Here is a 22,713-nt window from a genome sequence, read left to right on the forward strand (position 1 = left end):
CAGGCAGGGGCGCTCTCACAGACAGTCCGGCAGGGGCGCTCTCTCAGACAGTCCGGCAGGGATGCTCTCTCAGACAGTCCGGCAGGGGCGCTGTCTCAGACAGTCAGAAAGGGGTGCTCTCTCAGACAGTCAGGCACACAGGGACGCTCTCTCAGACAGTCAGGCAGGGACGCTCTCTCAATCAGTCAGGCAGGGACGCTCTCTCAGACAGTCCGGCAGGGACGCTCTCTCAGACAGTCCGGCAGGGACGCTCTCTCAGACAGTCCGGCAGGGACGCTTTCTCAGACAGTCCGGCAGGGACGCTCTCTCAGACAGTCCGGCAGGGACGCTCTCTCAGACAGTCCGGCAGGTGCGCTCTCTCAGACAGTCCGGCAGGGGCACTCTCTCAGACAGTCAGACAGACAGTGACGCTCTCTCAGACAGTCCGGCAGGGACGCTCTCTCAGACAGGCCGGCAGGGGGCGCTCTCTCAGACAGTCCGGCAGGGACGCTCTCTCAGACAGTCCGGCAGGGACGCTCTCTCAGACAGTCAGGCACACAGGGACGCTCTCTCAGACAGTCCGGCAGGGACGCTCTCGTAGACAGTCCGGCAGGGGTGCTCTCTCAGACAGTTCGGCAGGGGCGCTCTCTCAGACAGTCCGGCAGGTACGCTCTCTCAGACAGTCCGGCAGGGGCGCTCTCTCAGACAGTCAGACAGGGGCGCTCTCTCAGACAGTCCGGCAGGGACGCTCTCTCCGACAGTCAGACAGGAGTGCTCTCTCAGACAGTCAGGCACACAGGGACGCTCTCTCAGACAGTCCGGCAGGGACGCTCTCTCAGACAGACCGGCAGGGACGCTCTCTCAGACAGTCAGGCAGGGACGCTCTCTCAGACAGTCAGACAGGGACGTTCTCTCAGACAGCCAGGCAGGGGCGCTCTCTCAGACAGTCAGGCAGGGGCGCTCTCACAGAAATTCAGGCAGGGACGCTCTCTCAGACAGTCCAGCAGAGACGCTCTCTCAGTCAGTCCGGCAGGGATGCTCTCTCAGACAGTCCGGCAGGGGCGCTCTCTCAGACAGTCCGGCAGGGATGCTCTCTCAGACAGTCCGGCAGGGGCGCTCTCTCAGACAGTCAGACAGGGGTGCTCTCTCAGACAGTCAGGCACACAGGGACGCACTCTCAGACAGTCAGGCAGGGACGCTCTCTCAGACAGCCAGGCAGGGGCGCTCTCACAGACAGTCCGGCAGGGGCGCTCTCTCAGACAGTCCGGCAGGGATGCTCTCTCAGACAGTCCGGCAGGGGCGCTGTCTCAGACAGTCAGAAAGGGGTGCTCTCTCAGACAGTCAGGCACACAGGGACGCTCTCTCAGACAGTCAGGCAGGGACGCTCTCTCAGACAGTCAGGCAGGGACGCTCTCTCAGACAGTCCGGCAGGGACGCTCTCTCAGACAGTCCGGCAGGGACGCTCTCTCAGACAGTCCGGCAGGGACGCTTTCTCAGACAGTCCGGCAGGGACGCTCTCTCAGACAGTCCGGCAGGGACGCTCTCTCAGACAGTCCGGCAGGGGCGCTCTCTCAGACAGTCCGGCAGGGGCACTCTCTCAGACAGTCAGACAGACAGTGACGCTCTCTCAGACAGTCCGGCAGGGACGCTCTCTCAGACAGGCCGGCAGGGGGCGCTCTCTCAGACAGTCCGGCAGGGACGCTCTCTCAGACAGTCCGGCAGGGACGCTCTCTCAGACAGTCAGGCACACAGGGACGCTCTCTCAGACAGTCCGGCAGGGACGCTCTCTCAGACAGTCCGGCAGGGGCGCTCTCTCAGACAGTCCGGCAGGGGCGCTCTCTCAGACAGTCCGGCAGAGACGCTCTCTCCGACAGTCAGGCAGGGACGCTCTCTCAGACAGTCAGACAGGGACGTTCTCTCAGACAGCCAGGCACACAGGGACGCTCTCTCAGACAGTCCGGCAGGGACGCTCTCTCAGACAGTCAGGCAGGGGCGCTCTCACAGACAGTCCGGCAGGGGCGCTCTCACAGACAGTCAGGCAGGGACGCTCTCTCAGACAGCCAGGCAGGGACGCTCTCTCAGACAGCCAGGCAGGGATGCTCTCTCAGACAGTCCGGCAGGGGCGCTCTCTCAGATAGTCAGACAGGGACGCTCTCTCAGACAGTCCGGCAGGGACGCTCTCTCAGTCAGTCCGGCAGGGGCACTCTCTCAGACAGTGACGCTCTCACAGACAGTCCGGCAGGGGCGCTCTCTCAGACAGTCCGGCAGGGATGCTCTCTCAGACAGTCCGGCAGGGGCGCTCTCTCAGACAGTCCGGCAGGGATGCTCTCTCAGACAGTCCGGCAGGGGCGCTCTCTCAGACAGTCAGACAGGCGTGCTCTCTCAGACAGTCAGGCACACAGGGACGCTCTCTCAGACAGTCAGGCACACAGGGACGCTCTCTCAGACAGTCAGGCAGGGACGCTCTCTCAGACAGTCAGGCAGGGACGCTCTCTCAGACAGTCCGGCAGGGACGCTCTCTCAGACAGTCCGGCAGGGACGCTCTCTCAGACAGTCCGGCAGGGACGCTCTCTCAGACAGTCCGGCAGGGACGCTCTCTCAGACAGTCCGGCAGGGACGCTCTCTCAGACAGTCCGGCAGGGACGCTCTCTCAGACAGTCCGGCAGAGACGCTCTCTCAGACAGTCCGGCAGGGGCGCTCTCTCAGACAGTCCGGCAGGGACGCTCTCTCAGACAGTCCGGCAGAGGCGCTCTCTCAGACAGTCAGGCAGGGACGCTCTCTCAGACAGTCCGACAGGGGCGCTGTCTCAGACAGTCCGGCAGGGGCGCTCTCTCAGACAGTCCGGCAGGGGCGCTCTCTCAGACAGTCCGTCAGGGGCGCTCTCTCATACAGCCCGGCAGGGACGCTCTCTCAGACAGTCAGGCAGGGACGCTCTCTCAGTCAGGCAGGGGCGCTCTCTCATACAGCCCGGCAGGGGCGCTCTCTCATACAGTCAGGCAGGGACGCTCTCTCAGTCAGACAGGGACGCTCTCTCAGACAGCCGGCAGGGGCGCTCTCTCAGACAGTCCGGCAGGGGCGCTCTCTCAGACAGTCCGGCAGGGGCGCTCTCTCAGACAGTCCGGCAGGGGCGCTCTCTCAGACAGTCCGGCAGGGGCGCTCTCTCAGACAGTCAGGCAGGGACGCTCTCTCAGACAGTCAGGCAGGGATGCTCTCTCAGTCAGGCAGAGATGCTCTCTCAGACAGTCAGGCAGGGACGCTCTCTCAATCAGGCAGGGACGCTCTCTCAGACAGTCAGGCAGGGACGCTCTCTCAGACAGTCAGGCAGGGACGCTCTCTCAGACAGTCCGGCAGGGACACTCTCTCAGACAGTCAGGTAGGGATGTTTTCTCAGTCACACAGGGACACTCTCACAGACAGTGAGGTAGGGACGCTTTCTCAGTCACACAGGGACGCTCTCTCAGACAGTCAGGCAGGGGCGCTTTCTCAGATAGTCAGGCAGGGACGCTTTCTCAGACAGTCAGGCAGGGACGCTTTCTCAGACAGTCCGGCAGGGACGCTCTCTGAGACAGTCAGGTAGGGACGCTTTCTCAGTCACACAAGGACGCTCTCTCAGACAGTCAGGCAGGGGCGCTTTCTCAGACAGTCAGGCAGGGACGCTCTCTCAGACAGTCAGGCTGGGACGCTCTCTCAGACAGTCAGGCAGGGACGCTTTCTAAGTCACACAGGGACGCTCTCTGAGACAGTCAGGCAGGGACACTCTCTCAGACAGTCAGGTAGGGACGCTCTCTGAGACAGTCAGGTAGGGACGTTTTCTGAGAAAGTCAGGTAGGGACGCTCTCTCAGACAATCAGGTAGGGACGCTCTCTGAGACAGTCAGGTAGGGACGCTTTGTCAGTCACACAGGGACGCTCTCTCAGACAGTGAGGTAGGGACGCTTTCTCAGTCACACAGGGACGCTCTCTCAGACAGTCAGGCAGGGACGCTCTCTCAGACAGTCAGGCAGGGACGCTCTCTCAGACAGTCCGGCAGGGACGCTCTCTCAGACAGTCAGGTAGGGACGCTTTCTCAGTCACACAGGGACGCTCTCTCAGACAGACCGGCAGGGACGCTCTCTCAGTCAGGCAGGGACGCTTTCTCAGTCAGTCAGGCAGGGACGCTCTCTGAGACAGTCAGGTAAGGACGCTTTCATAGACAGTCCGGCAGGGGCGCTCTCTCAGACAGTTAGGCAGGGATGCTCTCTCAGACAGTCCGGCAGGGACGCTCTCTCACAGACAGTCCGGCAGGGGCGCTCTCTCAGACAGTCCGGCAGGGGCGCTCTCTCAGACAGTCCGGCAGGGGCGCTCTCTCAGACAGTCCGGCAGGGGCGCTCTTTCAGACAGTCCGGCAGGGGCGCTCTCTCAGACAGTCCGGCAGGGGCGCTCTCTCAGACAGTCCGGCAGGGGCGCTCTCTCAGACAGTCCGGCAGGGGCGCTCTCTCAGACAGTCCGGCAGGGGCGCTCTCTCAGACAGTCCGGCAGGGGCGCTCTCTCAGACAGTCAGGCAGGGACGCTCTCTCAGACAGTCAGGCAGGGATGCTCTCTCAGTCAGGCAGGGACGCTCTCTCATACAGTCAGGCAGGGACGCTCTCTCAGTCCGGCAGGGACGCTCTCTCAGACAGTCAGACAGGGACGCTCTCTCAGACAGTCAGACAGGGACACTCTCTCAGACAGTCCGGCAGGGACACTCTCTGAGACAGTCAGGTAGGGATGTTTTCTCAGTCACACAGGGACACTCTCACAGACAGTCAGGCAGGGACGCTCTCTCAGACAGTCGGGCAGGGACGCTCTCTCAGACAGTCCGGCAGGGACGCTCTCAGAGACAGTCAGGCAGGGACGCTCTCTCAGACAGACCGGCAGGGACACTCTCTCAGACAGTCAGGCAGGGAAGCTTTCTCAGACAGTCAGACAGGGACGCTTTCTCAGACAGTCCGGCAGGGATGCTCTCTGAGACAGTGAGGTAGGGACGCTTTCTCAGTCACACAGGGACGCTCTCTCAGACAGTCAGGCAGGGACGCTTTCTCAGACAGTCAGACAGGGACGCTTTCTCAGACAGTCCGGCAGGGATGCTCTCTGAGACAGTGAGGTAGGGACGCTTTCTCAGTCACACAGGGACGCTCTCTCAGACAGTCAGGCAGGGGCGCTTTCTCAGCCAGTCAGGCAGGGACGCTCTCTCAGACAGTCAGGCAGGGGCGCTCTCTCAGACAGTCAGGCAGGGGCGCTCTCTCAGACAGTCAGGCAGGGACGCTTTCTCAGTCACACAGGGACGCTCTCTCAGACAGTCAGGCTGGGACGCAGCCCGCTATGGACTACTCACCCTCGGACGACAGGCCTTGGATGTTAATTCCCTTGGCTGCCAGGAAGCTCAGGCAGGAATCAATGTTCTCAATCTACAGAAACAGAAGGTGATAGATGAACACAGCGCGGTGACAACAATCTCACATTGCACAATACATACTGTATAAGGTCCGGCCTGTTCACAGTTATATTCTGGTGGCCTGGTCCTTCCACAGTGACACTGCCCAATCTACTCCTATTGTTACATGGAAATCTGCCTAGTATCTCTTCTCATGCTCAGTATCTGTTCCCATGGCATATGCATGGATGGCTGCCCAGTACCACGTCTCATGTATTATAAATCTTGTATTTTTTGTTGTTTATATGGCCAGATTCTCAGTACCAAATGTCATGTAGTGCACGTAATTCACAGTATCTGTTCTCAGGCCCAGTACTACTTCTCCTGACTTGTACAGTATGTCATTCTTCGCATCTCTTATACTGTGTGGATGGATGGAGGAGTCTGACAGTGATGTCACAGTGACTGTATTATACGGGGGAGTCTGACAGTGATGTCACAGTGACTGTATTATACGAAGGAGTCTGACAGTGATGTCACAGTGACTGTATTATACGGGGGAGTCTGACAGTGATGTCACAGTGACTGTATTATACGGGGGAGTCTGACAGTGATGTCACAGTGACTGTATTATACAGGGGGAGTCTGACAGTGATGTCACAGTGACTGTATTATACGAAGGAGTCTGACAGTGATGTCATAGTGACTGTATTATACGAGGGAGTCTGACAGTGATGTCACAGTGACTGTATTATACGGGGGGAGTCTGACAGTGATGTCACAGGGACTGTACTATACAGGGGGAGTCTGACAGTGATGTCACAGGGACTGTATTATACGAAGGAGTCTGACAGTGATGTCATAGTGACTGTATTATACGAGGGAGTATGACAGTGATGTCACAGTGGGCCTTATTCTGATCGGTGCGGCCCGATCAGAAATATGCGGTCATGTCCGTGCAGGCGAATCCCCGCCTTCCATACGGATCGCCACCTCCGTACGTATGCGGATATGTGGCGGTCCGCATGAAAGTGGACGGGGATACGCCTCCTCCATGTTGGGAGCAGCCCCTGCATTCGATGGTCGCCGAACATCGAATGCAGGGCCGCACGCTCCACCAGGTCCCGCCACCCAAGACCACACGGACACTTGTCCGTGTGAAATCATGTATGGGGGCGGGCAGCTGACATCCGGCGATGTCAGATGCCGCCCCCTACACACACGTCACGGCCTCATTACCATGCATACGCCCCGCGTTTGCATGGGAACGCCCATGAAACGCGGGGCGTATGCATAGGGTAATGAGGCTAAGTAGCCCCTCATGCCCCTCTACGCCCCCTGTGCGGCGTATAAAGAATACGTGCGGCGAAATCGCCTGCACATGCGCAGAGTGACCTCTGCACATGCGCAGACGATCAACATCGGCGGGACGTCCGCAAGCGGTAAAATCCGCACCGATCAGAATAAGGCCCAGTAACTGTATTATACGGGGGGAGTCTGACAGTGATGTCAAAGGGACTGTACTATACGGGGGGAGTCTGACAGTGATGTCACAGGGACTGTATTATACGAGGGAGTATGACAGTGATGTCACAGTAACTGTATTATACGGGGGGAGTCTGACAGTGATGTCACAGGGACTGTACTATACGGGGGGAGTCTGACAGTGATGTCACAGGGACTGTATTATACGAGGGAGTATGACAGTGATGTCACAGTAACTGTATTATACGGGGGGAGTCTGACAGTGATGTCACAGGGACTGTACTATACGGGGGGAGTCTGACAGTGATGTCACAGGGACTGTATTATATGGGGGAGCATAGCAGTGATGTGGCAGAGACTGTTTTTCATGTGGTAGTCTCGCAATGAAATCACAGTGACGTTATTTGAGGGAATATTGCAGTGATGTCACAGTGATGGCTTTATAGGAGGTAGTCTAGCAGTGACGCCATAGTGATTGTATGCTATAGTGATTGTATAATACCGGGGATTCTGGCAGTTGTGTTTCAGTGACTGTATTATATAGGGGAGTTTGGCAGTTATGTCACAATTACTATATATTATATGTGGTAGTCTGGCAGTGACATCACAGTGACTGTATAATACGGGGGATTCTGGGAGTGAGGTCACAAGGACTATATTATACGTGGTAGTCTGGCAGTGACGTCCCAGTGATTGTATAATACGGGGGATTCTGGGAGTGAGGTCACAAGGACTATATTATATGTGGTAGTCTGGCAGTAATGTCCCAGTGATTGTATTATATGAGGGGATTCTGGCAGCGACGTCACAAGGACTATATTATATGTGGTAGTCTGGCAGTGACGTCACAGTGATTGTATAATATGAGGGGATTCTGGCAGCGACCTCACAAGGACTATATTATATGTGGTAGTCTGGCAGTGATGTCACAGTGACTATATATTATATGTGGTAGTCTGGCAGTGACGTCCCAGTGATTGTATAATACGGGGGATTCTGGGAGTGAGGTCACAAGGACTATATTATATGTGGTAGTCTGGCAGTGACGTCCCATTGATTGTATTATATGAGGGGATTCTGGCAGCGACGTCACAAGGACTATATTATATGTGGTAGTCTGGCAGTGATGTCACAGTGACTGTATAATACGGGGGATTCTGGGAGTGAGGTCACAAGGACTATATTATATGTGGTAGTCTGGCAGTGACGTCCCAGTGATTGTATAATATGAGGGGATTCTGGCAGCGACCTCACAAGGACTATATTATATGTGGTAGTCTGGCAGTGATGTCACAGTGACTATATTATATGTGGTAGTCTGGCAGTGACGTCCCAGTGATTGTATAATACGGGGGATTCTGGGAGTGAGGTCACAAGGACTATATTATATGTGGTAGTCTGGCAGTGACGTCCCATTGATTGTATTATATGAGGGGATTCTGGCAGCGACGTCACAAGGACTATATTATATGTGGTAGTCTGGCAGTGATGTCACAGTGACTGTATAATACGGGGGATTCTGGGAGTGAGGTCACAAGGACTATATTATATGTGGTAGTCTGGCAGTGACGTCCCAGTGATTGTATAATATGAGGGGATTCTGGCAGCGACCTCACAAGGACTATATTATATGTGGTAGTCTGGCAGTGATGTCACAGTGACTGTATAATACGGGGGATTCTGGGAGTGAGGTCACAAGGACTATATTATATGTGGTAGTCTGGCAGTGACGTCCCAGTGATTGTATAATATGAGGGGATTCTGGCTGCGACCTCACAAGGACTATATTATATGTGGGAGTCTGGCAGTGATGTCACAGTGACTGTATAATACGGGGGATTCTGGGAGTGAGGTCACAAGGACTATATTATATGTGGTAGTCTGGCAGTGACGTCACAGTGATTGTATAATATGAGGGGATTCTGGCAGCGACGTCACAAGGACTATATTATATGTGGTAGTCTGGCAGTGATGTCACAATGATTGTATAATACGGGTGATTCTGGGAGTGAGGTCACAAGGACTATATTATATGTGGTAGTCTGGCAGTGATGTCACAATGATTGTATAATACGGGGGATTCTGGGAGTGAGGTCACAAGGACTAGATTATATGTGGTAGTCTGGCAGTGACGTCACAGTGATTGTATAATACGGGGGAGTCTGGCAGTGACGTGACAGGGACTACAATATATAGAGGAGTCTGGCACTAACATTAGGCATTGTGGTATACGGTTGGATAGGTTATTCATTCATGTTCTCGGGACAGAAGTGGCACAATGGTAACAAAGAAACACAGACAATAGGGAGAGAATTCAATAGAGGCATGAAAGGCAGAGTCAAGGATTTGAGGGTAAATTTTTCTGTCCATGAGATGACTGCAGAAGACAGGGACCGGCTGACTAACGGATGGGGTGAATACCACACAATGTGTTTCCACACTGCCAACAAAAATAGACCAGCTACAACTGCCGCCCATAAACGGGGCCCAATCCTACTCCACAAGTGTCCCGCTTAGACCTGGGATGTAACTAGAAAATGTATCCAAGGCACTGCGGACACTGAAAGGGTTAATAGCACAGACTTGAACAACGGCACATATAACTAAGTAACTTTCTCCGTACATCAATGTTATACACTGTAACAAACGACCCCTGTTGTGTATACTCTCTTCCCAGTGTTATACCCCTGATTCTGAAACTAATACCTAATGATTATAAATACATGGCTATACACCACCAATATATTGAAGAGACAATGTACAGTATTTAGTTATGAGGGTGGCACAAGCCAACCAACCACAGGATAGAGGAAGGTACAGTATCAGAAGGTTAAGGGGTGTACACACAGAGCGATTTTTGCTAGTGAGCGACTTTAACAAATACATCTTTCACACCAGCCTAAATTCCCAGGTTGGGTCCGGGAACAACCCGGGACTAGCTCTGGTGTGAAAGGTTCCAGGGACAAATTCCTGGGTTAATTTGCCGGCAATTCAACCCTGCTAGGTAGCAGGGTTGCTCCCGGGTCCTTCCAGGGTTACTGGCTGGTGTGAAAGGTGCAGGGACATGTCCCTGCTCCCCGTGTTGCCTCTGCTAGTGCTGATTTGCTAGCAGGGCAACTTCCTGTTGTGGTGGACACTCACAGACACGCCCAGAGACAGCATACAGCGTGCAGGGAGACACTGTGCATGTTCTGTGGCACCACAGACCTCAGAAGTTAATTTTAACCCCTGAAAGCCTGCAATGTGTGCCATGTCTTAGACAAATGAGGAGGTGAGAGAGCTATTAATCATTAGAGGGGAAGATGCTTTCATATGCCTTTTAATTTGTTTTATACAAGTAAACAAAGGCTGAAACACTACAAATGTTTTGTGTCTTAATTATTAATAATCAATAATCTAATGTGAGCCTAAAAAAGGCCATTTTCAATGCTATTCTCATAGAAATGCAGGGTCATCCCAGGTTCAGTGTGAAAGGTGCCGACCCGGGTTGTCCCTGCTTCAAAAGCATGTGTGAATGGGTCCCAACCCGGGAATGTCCCTGCTTGTCCCTGGAATTTAATTCCCGGGTTTGTCTCTGCATTTCTGGTGTGAAAGGGGTATAAGCGATTTGACTAGATACAACTGCTATTTTGACTATACTAGAATTAACATTCTTGCTTGGTATTCATTGCAGATCACCTGTGAATATCGCCCTCATAAGGGAATACCAGGGATTTTGATTAGACAGCCAGCGATCTAGTCAAAATATTCTTGCCTGGCAAATCTTTTTTACTAGATGATATTATAGGGTGATTTGTCTAACCTTCACAGCGATCTTTACTAAACTTCTAAGCAATTTTGACTATTTAGTCAAAATCGCTTAGATGGATCGATCCATGTGTACACCCCTTTAGATAGACAGGTAACCCTCACTGATCTGATCCCAATATACAGGTAGACAGTTATCCTAATAGACAGACAGGTAACCATCCCTGATCTGACCCCAATATACAGGTGGACAGTTCTCCTAATAGACAGACAGGTAACCATCCCTGATCTGACCCCAATGTACCGGTAGACAGTTCTCCTAATAGACAGACCGGTAACCATCCCTGATCTGACCCCAATGTACAGGTAGACAGTTCTCCTAATAGACAGACAGGTAACCATCCCTGATCTGACCCCAATGTACAGGTAGACAGTTCCCCTAATAGACAGACAAGTAACCATCCCTGATCCGACCCCAATGTACAGGTAGACGGTTCTCCTAATAGACAGACAGGGAACCATCCCTGATCTAACCCCAATGTACAGGTAGACAGTTCCCCTAATAGACAGACAGGTAACCATCACTGATCTGACCCCAATGTACAGGTAGACAGTTCCCCTAATTGACAGACAGGTAACCATCCCTGATCTGACCCCAATGTACAGGCAGACAGTTCTCCTAATAGACAGGTAACCATCACTGATCTGACCCCAATGTACAGGTAGACAGTTCCCCTAATTGACAGACAGGTACCCATCCTTGATCTGACCCCAATGTACAGGCAGACAGTTCTCCTAATAGACAGACCGGTAACCATCCCTGATCTGACCCCAATGTACAGGTAGACAGTTCCCCTAATAGACAGACAGGTAACCATCCCTGATCTGACCCCAATGTACAGATAGACAGTTCTCCTAATAGACAGACCGGTAACCATCCCTGATCTGACCCCAATGTACAGGTAGACAGTTCCCCTAATAGACAGACCGGTAACCATCCCTGATCTGACCACAATATACAGGTAGACAGTTCCCCTAATAGTCAGACAGGTAACCCTCACTGATCTGACCCCAATGTACAGGTAGACAGTTCCCCTAATTGACAGACAGGTAACCATCCTTGATCTGACCCCAATGTACAGGCAGACAGTTCTCCTAATAGACAGACCGGTAACCATCCCTGATCTGACCCCAATATACAGGTAGACAGTTCCCCTAATAGTCAGACAGGTACCCATCCCTGATCTGACCCCAATATACAGGAAGACAGGTCTCCTAATAGACAGACAGGTAACCATCCCTGATCTGACCGCAATGTACAGGTGGACAGTTCTCCTAATAGACAGACAGGTAACCCTCACTGATCTGACCCAATGTACAGGTAGACAGTTCCCCTAATAGACAGACAGGTACCCATCCCTGATCTGACCACAATATACAGGTAGACAGTTCCCCTAATAGTCAGACAGGTACCCATCCCTGATCTGACCCCAATATACAGGAAGACAGGTCTCCTAATAGACAGACAGGTAACCATCCCTGATCTGACCGCAATGTACAGGTGGACAGTTCTCCTAATAGACAGACAGGTAACCCTCACTGATCTGACCGCAATATACAGGTAGACAGTTCTCCTAATAGACAGACAGGTAACCATCCCTGATCCAACCCCAATGTACAGGTAGACGGTTCCCCTAATAGACAGACAGGCAACCATCACTGATCTGACCCCAATGTACAGGTAGACAGTTCACCTTATAGACAGACAGGTAACCATCCCTGATCTGACCCCAATGTACAGGCAGACAGTTCTCCTAATAGACAGACAGGTAACCATCACTGATCTGACCGCAATATACAGGTGGACAGTTCTCCTAATAGACAGACAGGTAACCCTCACTGATCTGACCGCAATATACAGGTAGACAGTTCTCCTAATAGACAAACCGGTAACCATCCCTGATCCAACCCCAATGTACAGGTAGACAGTTCTCCTAATAGACAGACAGGTAACCATCACTGATCTGACCCCAATGTACAGGTAGACGGTTCCCCTAATAGACAGACAGGTAACCATCACTGACCAGACCACAATATACAGGTAGACAGTTCCCCTAATAGACAGACAGGTAACCATCCCTGATTTGACCCCAATGTACAGGTAGACAGTTCTTCTAATAGACAGACCGGTAACCATCACTGATCTGACCCCAATATACAGGTAGACGGTTCTCCTAATAGACAGACAGGTAACCCTCACAGATCTGACCCCAATGTACAGGTAGACAGTTCCCCTAATAGACAGATAGGTAACCATCCCTGATCTGACCCCAATATACAGGAAGACAGGTCTCCTAATAGACAGACAGGTAACCATCCCTGATCTGACCGCAATGTACAGGTGGACAGTTCTCCTAATAGACAGACAGGTAACCCTCACTGATCTGACCGCAATATACAGGTAGACAGTTCTCCTAATAGACAGACAGGTAACCATCCCTGATCCAACCCCAATGTACAGGTAGACGGTTCCCCTAATAGACAGACAGGCAACCATCACTGATCTGACCCCAATGTACAGGTAGACAGTTCACCTTATAGACAGACAGGTAACCATCCCTGATCTGACCCCAATGTACAGGCAGACAGTTCTCCTAATAGACAGACAGGTAACCATCACTGATCTGACCGCAATATACAGGTGGACAGTTCTCCTAATAGACAGACAGGTAACCCTCACTGATCTGACCGCAATATACAGGTAGACAGTTCTCCTAATAGACAAACCGGTAACCATCCCTGATCCAACCCCAATGTACAGGTAGACAGTTCTCCTAATAGACAGACAGGTAACCATCACTGATCTGACCCCAATGTACAGGTAGACGGTTCTCCTTATAGACAGACAGGTAACCATCCCTGATCTGACCCTTATGTACAGGCAGACAGTTCTCCTAATAGACAGACAGGTAACCATCACTGATCTGACCCCAATGTACAGGTAGACGGTTCCCCTAATAGACAGACAGAAAACTATCCCTGATCTGACCCCAATATACAGGTAGACAGTTCTCCTAATAGACAGACAGGTAACCATCCCTGATCTGACCCCAATGTACTGGTAGACAGTTCTCCTAATAGTCATACAGGTAACCATCACTGATCTAACCCCAATGTACAGGTAGACAGTTCTCCTTATAGACAGACAGGTAACCATCCCTGATCTGACCCCAATGTACAGGCAGACAGTTCTCCTAATAGACAGACCGGTAATCATCCCTGATCTGATCCCAATGTACAGGTAGACAGTTCCCCTAATAGACAGACAGGTAACCATCACTGACCAGACCACAATATACAGGTAGACAGTTCCCCTAATAGACAGACAGGTAACCATCCCTGATTTGACCCCAATGTACAGGTAGACAGTTCTTCTAATAGACAGACCGGTAACCATCACTGATCTGACCCCAATATACAGGTAGACGGTTCTCCTAATAGACAGACAGGTAACCCTCACAGATCTGACCCCAATGTACAGGTAGACAGTTCCCCTAATAGACAGATAGGTAACCATCCCTGATCTGACCACAATGTACAGGTAGACAGTTCCCCTAATAGACAGGTAACCATCCCTGATCTGACTCCAATGTACAAGTAGACAGTTCTCCTAATAGACAGACAGGTAACCATCCCTGATCTGACCCCAATGTACAGGTAGACAGTTCTCCTAATAGACAGACAAGTAACCATCACTGATCTGACCCCATTGCACAATAACCACTGAATAGACAATGCCAGAGGGAAGAAGACTGTCAGCTGCCAATCATCTCGCAGCCAGCGGACACTCACTATTTCTGTATAGGAAAGAAAGGAGAAAGTACTCCCCTTTTGGAGGCACTGCTTGAAAAAAGTATGTTTCGTAAAACTTAACTATTAATATACTTAAGGAGATAAAGAATAAAATTGACACACTATTACAAACCAATACACAAAACACAAATAGAGTAGATTTCACTGAAGGAGTGTTTTACCCAACATACACTTTCAGAATTGTATCATACGCGGTGTATGTTTTTAAATGGTGTACAGAGAATCAAATATGCACACTCTGAACATGCTATAAGAGGCACCGATAGGATGTTCAGAGTAGGCATATTTGATTATCTCTTTAAATATATTAAAAGTTAAGTTTTAAGAACTTTTTTTCAAGCAGTGCCCCCAAAAAAAAGAGAGTACTTTCTCCTTTCTTTCCTACGTACTTGTTTATACTCTCAGGGGAGCACCTCCACCAGCCATTGCAGAGTTTAAGGCAGCCTATTACAAAAATTGTGGTAACATATCTTTACATATATTAATTTGTTCCATTCGTGTAAGTGGCTTGTGCACCGGTACCTTCCCAAGTTTCCCTTTCCCCGCAAATAACTCACCATTTGTGATCTGTTCTTTGGGCAGCCATTGATGTCTTCAATCTTCTCATTTGCTGATGGAAAAGAGAAGAAGAGATAAATCTCCAGTGGTCACATTGCCGTATAACAAGTGAATGTGTGACACACTAAAAGCCGTGCAGAGAGGTGGGGTGGGGGACATGGGAGTGGGCCCACCCCAGACAGCTGAAGGGAGGTCATCTAGGGAAGGGAGACAACTGTTCGGGGCTTTTACAGATCTAAAATCGTCCAGCAGCCGAGTGTCTGAAGCAGCAATGTCCAGCACACTTTCAGTATGTCTGCTGGCCTCAGAGGGGTAACAGTCATACACAGAGGTCTGTAGATATGCTTGGCATAGTATGGATTCTTCTTCTTGCTGATTACATGGTGCAAGGGTTAGAGATGAGCAGCACGGATGGTGTAATGGTTAGCATTACTGCCTCACAGCGCTGAGGTCATGGGTCCAATTCCCACCATGGCCCTAACTGTGCGGAGTTTGTATATTCTCCACTATGGTTGCATGGGTTTCCTCCGGGTACTCCGGTATCCTCCCACAACCCAAAAATATACTGGTAAGTTAATTGGCTCCCAACAAAATTAACCCTAGAATGCCTGTTCTGTGCATGTACATGTGGTGGAGAATATTTTCTCTGTACAGCGCTGCGGAATATGTGTGCGCTATATAAATAACTGGTAATAGTATTCTCTGTACAGCGCTGAGGAATATGTGTGCGCTATATAAATAACTGGTAATAGTATTCTCTGTACAGAGCGCTGCGGAATATGTGTGTGCTATATAATAACTGGTAATAATATTCTCTGTACAGCGCTGCGGAATATGTGTGCGCTATATAATAACTGGTAATAATATTCTCTGCACAGCGCTGCGGAATATGTGTGCGCTATATAAATAACTGGTAATAGTATTCTCTGTACAGAGCGCTGCGGAATGTGTGCGCTATATAATAACTGGTAATAATATTTTCTGTACAGCGCTGCGGAATATGTGTGCGCTATATAATAACTGGTAATAATATTCTCTGTACAGCGCTGCGGAATATGTGTGCGCTATATAATAACTGGTAATAATATTCTCTGTACAGTGCTGCGGAATATGTGTGCGCTATATAATAACTGGTAATAATATTCTCTGCACAGCGCTGCGGAATATGTGTGCGCTATATAAATAACTGGTAATAGTATTCTCTGTACAGAGCGCTGCGGAATGTGTGCGCTATATAATAACTGGTAATAATATTCTCTGTACAGCGCTGCGGAATATGTGTGCGCTATATAAATAATTGGTAATAATATTCTCTGTACAGCGCTGCGGAATATGTGTGCGCTATATAAATAACATAATAATATTCTCTGTACAGCGCTGCGGAATATGTGTGCGCTATATAATAACTGGTAATAATATTCTCTGTACAGCGCTGCGGAATATGTGTGCGCTATATAAATAACTGGTAATAATATTCTCTGTACAGTGCTGCAGAATATGTGTGCGCTATATAATAACTGGTAATAATAGTCTCTGTACAGCGCTGCGGAATATGTGTGCGCTATATAATAACTGGTAATAATATTCTCTGTACAGCGCTGCGGAATATGTGTGCGCTATATAAATAACATAATAATATTCTCTGTACAGCGCTGCGGAATATGTGTGCACTATATAAGTAACTGGTAATAATATTCTCTGTACAGCGCTGCGGAATATGTGTGCGCTATATAAATAACTGGTAATAGTATTCTCTGTACAGCGCTGAGGAATATGTGTGCGCTATATAAATAACTGGTAATAGTATTCTCTGTACAGAGCGCTGCGGAATATGTGTGTGCTATATAATAACTGGTAATAATATTCTCTGTACAGCGCTGCGGAATATGTGTGCGCTATATAATAACTGGTAATAATATTCTCTGCACAGCGCTGCGGAATATGTGTGCGCTATATAAATAACTGGTAATAGTATTCTCTGTACAGAGCGCTGCGGAATGTGTGCGCTATATAATAACTGGTAATAATATTTTCTGTACAGCGCTGCGGAATATGTGTGCGCTATATAATAACTGGTAATAATATTCTCTGTACAGCGCTGCGGAATATGTGTGCGCTATATAATAACTGGTAATAATATTCTCTGTACAGTGCTGCGGAATATGTGTGCGCTATATAATAACTGGTAATAATATTCTCTGCACAGCGCTGCGGAATATGTGTGCGCTATATAAATAACTGGTAATAGTATTCTCTGTACAGAGCGCTGCGGAATGTGTGCGCTATATAATAACTGGTAATAATATTCTCTGTACAGCGCTGCGGAATATGTGTGCGCTATATAAATAACTGGTAATAATATTCTCTGTACAGCGCTGCGGAATATGTGTGCGCTATATAAATAACATAATAATATTCTCTGTACAGCGCTGCGGAATATGTGTGCGCTATATAATAACTGGTAATAATATTCTCTGTACAGCGCTGCGGAATATGTGTGCGCTATATAAATAACTGGTAATAATATTCTCTGTACAGTGCTGCAGAATATGTGTGCGCTATATAATAACTGGTAATAATAGTCTCTGTACAGCGCTGCGGAATATGTGTGCGCTATATAATAACTGGTAATAATATTCTCTGTACAGCGCTGCGGAATATGTGTGCGCTATATAAATAACATAATAATATTCTCTGTACAGCGCTGCGGAATATGTGTGCACTATATAAGTAACTGGTAATATTATCTGTACAGAGTTTCGGAATATATGTGCGCTATATACATAACTGGTAATAATAGTCTCTGTACAGCGCTGTGGAATATGTGTGCGCTATATAAATAACTGGTAATAATACTCTCTGTACAGCGCTGAGGAATATGTGTGCGCTATATAAGAAACTGGTAATAATATTCTCTGTACAGCGCTGCGGAATATGTGTGCGCTATATAAGAAACTGGTAATAATATTCTCTGTACAGCGCTGCGGAATATGTGTGTGCTATATAAGTAACTGGTAATAATCTCTGTACAGCGCTGCGGAATATGTGTGCGCTATATAATAACTGGTAATAATAGTCTCTGTACAGCGCTGCGGAATATGTGTGCGCTATATACATAACTGGTAATAATAGTCTCTGTACAGCGCTGTGGAATATGTGTGCGCTATATAAATAACTGGTAATAATACTCTCTGTACAGCGCTGAGGAATATGTGTGCGCTATATAAGAAACTGGTAATAATATTCTCTGTACAGCGCTGCGGAATATGTGTGCGCTATATAAGAAACTGGTAATAATATTCTCTGTACAGCGCTGCGGAATATGTGTGTGCTATATAAGTAACTGGTAATAATCTCTGTACAGCGCTGCGGAATATGTGTGCGCTATATAATAACTGGTAATAATATTCTCTGTACAGCGCTGCGGAATATGTGTGCGCTATATAAGTAACTGGTAATAATCTCTGTACAGCGCTGCGGAATATGTGTGCGCTATATAAATAACTGGTAATAATATTCTCTGTACAGCGCTGCGGAATATGTGTGCACTATATAAATAACTGGTAATAATATTCTCTGTACAGCGCTGCGGAATATGTGTGCACTATATAATAACTGGTAATAATATTCTCTGTACAGCGCTGCGGAATATGTGTGCGCTATATAAATAATTGGTAATAATATTCTCTGCACAGCGCTGCGGAATATGTGTGCGCTATATAATAACTGGTAATAATATTCTCTGTACAGCGCTGCGGAATATGCGGAATGGTGATAAATAATTATAGTCATTAGGACAACAGTGTGTGTTCCCCTCTTCTGCGGGCACTTAGTGAGACACATGGGCACATCCCCAGAGCAGACAGGGATATAACTCCATATACATCCTACAGCCCTGGCTGAGATTAGTCACATCGGTCCCTGGTTGGGGTAATAAAGCAGGATAATGTCATTCAGCCACAACTAGTAAAACTGCAGGGTTCCTACAGTGCACAGGTGCGGCCCAGGGTCTACATTCCCCAGCAGCATCCGTTACACACAGGGGGTCCTGGTGATGGGGCCACCTGCAGCTATTACTAGGGGGAGGATCGGAGTGGAGTTGCTCTGAGACCCTGCTAGAAAAATGCCCCAAACTGCTGTGAAATTGGGTGGAGTATTTGCCCAGATTTACTAATAATAAGCACTTCATAAGCAATGGAAGAATTTGGTCGCACACAGGTCTACCTGTCACTCATCATTATCACTGCACCATTCATATAGCCATACCTCCCAACATGACCTCTCCAGGAGGGACATAATGCTCCATTTCGGGACTTCCCTCTGAGGCCAGTATTCAATGCCTCAGATTCGCCGTAGTTTACAGCGAATCTGGCATTTATCTGGGTTAACGGCAAATTTTTCCTCTGGAAAAACGATTCTACCTATTCAATCGAGAGAATTCGCTGCAAGTGAACAGCGAATGTCTGCCGATTCGGCGTGTGCGATTCGCCGGTGGTTTTCAATGGGGTTTTTAGTCAAATTCGCCGAGAGTGTATTCAATGCTCAAATGGAGAACTGCTTTCTCCAGTGATTTTCGCCATGATTCACCTTTTTGCATTCATCATCTTTTTTAGGTGAACTGGAATGTGATCTTTTAAAATAAAGGTTTGGGTTTTTTTTGGTGTAAAAAAAATCTGATTCTTTTTTCTGTGAAGTGGCATGCTATTTTTACTCATGAATATATATTTAATTATTTCTTTATTTTTTTTTTTTTTGCAATTTTTTTTCACTTTCGTCAGCAGGGGGCCGGGAGCCGCTCATTAATATTCATATATTCACTGCACACTGGTCCCGATCATTACATATGCAGGATCGGGACCAGTGAGTGCAGCGGCTCCTAACCTAGTCCCCTGCCAGCTCTCTGGGGGCTCTCCCTGTGTCCCTGCCATCCCTCCTTCACCCCCACAGTGTCCGGCGCAGGCAGGGAGGCTTCCATCTCCCTGCCTGCCACCGTCCCCCGGCTCCCTGCGGCATTTGCCGGGGGGGTTAAAATTCGCCGCCAGGGGCAGCGAGCCCCTGAGGCGTTGAATAGTGGGTGAAGGAGGGCTGGCAGCGAATGCACCCGCCCTCCGGAACCCGGCGATTGTTCAGCGAATCCAAAACAGGATTCGCTGCACAGGACGAACTAGGGCATTGAATACCTGCCTGAATGTATGATTGCCATCACCTGTGCCGAACAGGGTAATTGATAAGGAAAGTGTTTTACAAAACAGGTGATGGTAGTTATTCATTCAGAGGGAAGTCCAGGAGCAGAGCACTGTGTCCCTCCTGGAGAGGGTCATGTTGGGAGGTATGATATAGCTTCTGCATATTACCATCAGTCCCTGCACCAGAGGAGCTTACACTCTATGGGCCTAATTCAGCATCAGCAACTGCTGTCACTAGTATGCTGGGGGACCAGCAAGCATAGGACAAGGCAAAATGTTGCAGTCACATCGCTAATATGCAAATGATTTCATGGATAACCTGCCTGCGCTGGGGTTACGTCAGCTGTATGTGCAGTCACGCAGGTGCTGTGGCCCACTGCGCAAACGCTTCTGTTTTCCTAAATGTGACTGCAATGTAAGAGCTCACACATTTGCACATGCGCAGACTAGTGAAGATCGCTAAATAGCCACTTCCGATAATCAGCGTTCCAAGCCGAATTAGTTCCTATATTCTCTACCACCCTGACACTGCCACACAGAAGCCAAATAGCCTTTTATTATGTGTATGGAGTGAGCACCTGGTGGAAATGTATGCAAACACATTTAGGACATATAAACTCCCCACAGACAGTGCCTTATTAGAATCAATCTCCAGCAGAGACAGCAATGCTGGCCACTGTGTCACCATGCCGCACCCGACTGGGAAAGGTGGCAGCTGTACTGAAGCAGACTTTGACAACCTGCATCTTGGTACTGCTGTGACCCCCGAGAGGCTGGAGGTGCATGCTGAGACTTGGAGATGAGTAACAGCTGGAGCACCACAGACTGACTGTCTCTGTACTATGAGGTCACAGCTGACATCATGTGTACTGACTGACAGCTCAGCACCACTCTTTATGCTCACCACATGGAATGACCCCTTCATCCATTAGGTCAGAACATCTTCATGCATTGTCACACATACACAAGCTACATATATGTCACATTACAGCTAGCCTGGGATTTCCAGGCAGGAGTTGGTGTCACACTATTCTCAGGCTGCTAAAGGGTTACAGCAGTGCCTGGGGGTGTCCTAGTTTATAGAGTTCTCCCTTTCATCTACCTGACAGCTCAGTGCTTTATACTACCAGAGCTCCAGGTGCCTCCCGGTGCAGATACCATGATACAGTATGGGAAGGTCCCAGCACACTTCACAGCGATGTGTGATCCAGCCCCACACACAGCTCCCAGTGTTACTCAGTAAACAGACGGGTCAGATGCAAACTCTCAGTACGAGGAACAAGTCACAACCTCCCAGGAATGTGTATAGTGTGTACCTGTCATCGTGGATCTACTCGTCATCAATGCGCATATGTATACACCACCTACAGAGGTGGGGGACGGGGACACCGCTATAGACCACATCCTGTAGGAAAACATCCATTGGCTGCTTGCAGAGGGCTATAGGTGAGGTCATGCTCTGGACTTTAACCTTAGGAATGTTAGGGACCTACCATATGAGGTTACCTGGTTGAATTTACCTGGTTACCTCGGCCAATGCAATAGGGTGCAACTTTAACGCTCCAAATGCAAATCGGATCCAATTTCAGGTGGTATTTTTAGACCAGAAAGCGTCCAAATTCTTCCGACCAACCAGAATGCGTTGTATAGTTTAACCGTTGCAGGCCGGGATGCAGAGTTATGGGGCCTACACACGTAGTGATTTAGGGGCATTTTCTGAGTGATCTCACTAGATCGCTTAGAAAATGCCCCGTGTGTACGGGCCACGGAAATAACGCTGCGCGGCCCTGCGCTTCGCTATCGCCCGGCGGTTAATATCCAGGATATTAATCGGTCAGGGCTAGTGTTCTCACCGGAGACCACTGGCCCTGACAGATCTCTCAGCACACAGCGCTGACACATCGCTCAGAACACTCAGCACATATCCCAGTGTGTGGGACAACTTCAAGTTCTATATACTGTATATAAATCTCACACAAAACAGCTCTATAAAGTCAGACATAATTACAGATGCTTTTTTTTAAGTTAAGGTGTATTTGGCATTATTGAACCACAATTCCAAGTACACAATTACAGTACAATTACAGCACATGTACAACAAATTTTAAGGTTACATTTATTTTTACCCTTAAAATCAGATAAAATATACTTTGCTCTTTCAAAATAGCTCATTTGCTGTACATGTCATTTCTGCACTTTTTCCTTATAATATGCGTCTTGTTCACAAAGGGATGCAATCGGATGCACAAGCGGCTTTTGCTGATTCAAATAATATGCAAATAAGTGTATAATGCTGACTGTATGTGGAAACCAAATTATGTTACAGTGTTTGTCTGGAAAACAGCAGCATAAAATGTATGCAATACAATTGCATATTACATACAGAATATAGACATGCCGCATATAATTTTAATCAGCTGAAGCTGCTTGTTCATCCAATTGCATCCATTTGTAAATGAGACGCATTCTGCAAGGAAAAAGTAAAAGCCCAAAG

At 48.8% G+C, this 22,713-nt stretch overlaps 1 protein-coding gene across 4 annotated transcripts in view; it reads right to left on the reverse strand.

Moving 5' to 3' along the window:
• NAV2 (neuron navigator 2) overlaps positions 1-22,713 on the reverse strand; it is a 426,783-nt gene that overhangs the window by 130,300 nt on the left and 273,770 nt on the right. For all 4 annotated transcript variants that reach the window (XM_083164058.1, XM_083164057.1, XM_083164056.1 and 1 more), the window contains 2 exons: positions 15,033-15,085; positions 5,332-5,404 (listed from right to left, as the gene is read on the reverse strand). In XM_083164058.1, the coding sequence (XP_083020184.1) occupies positions 5,332-5,404; positions 15,033-15,085 (126 nt within the window). The remainder of the gene's footprint in view (positions 1-5,331; positions 5,405-15,032; positions 15,086-22,713) is intronic.

This window comes from Crinia signifera, chromosome 11 (genome assembly GCF_055691185.1).
Source record: "Crinia signifera chromosome 11, ASM5569118v1, whole genome shotgun sequence".
Taxonomy (NCBI): domain Eukaryota; kingdom Metazoa; phylum Chordata; class Amphibia; order Anura; family Myobatrachidae; genus Crinia; species Crinia signifera.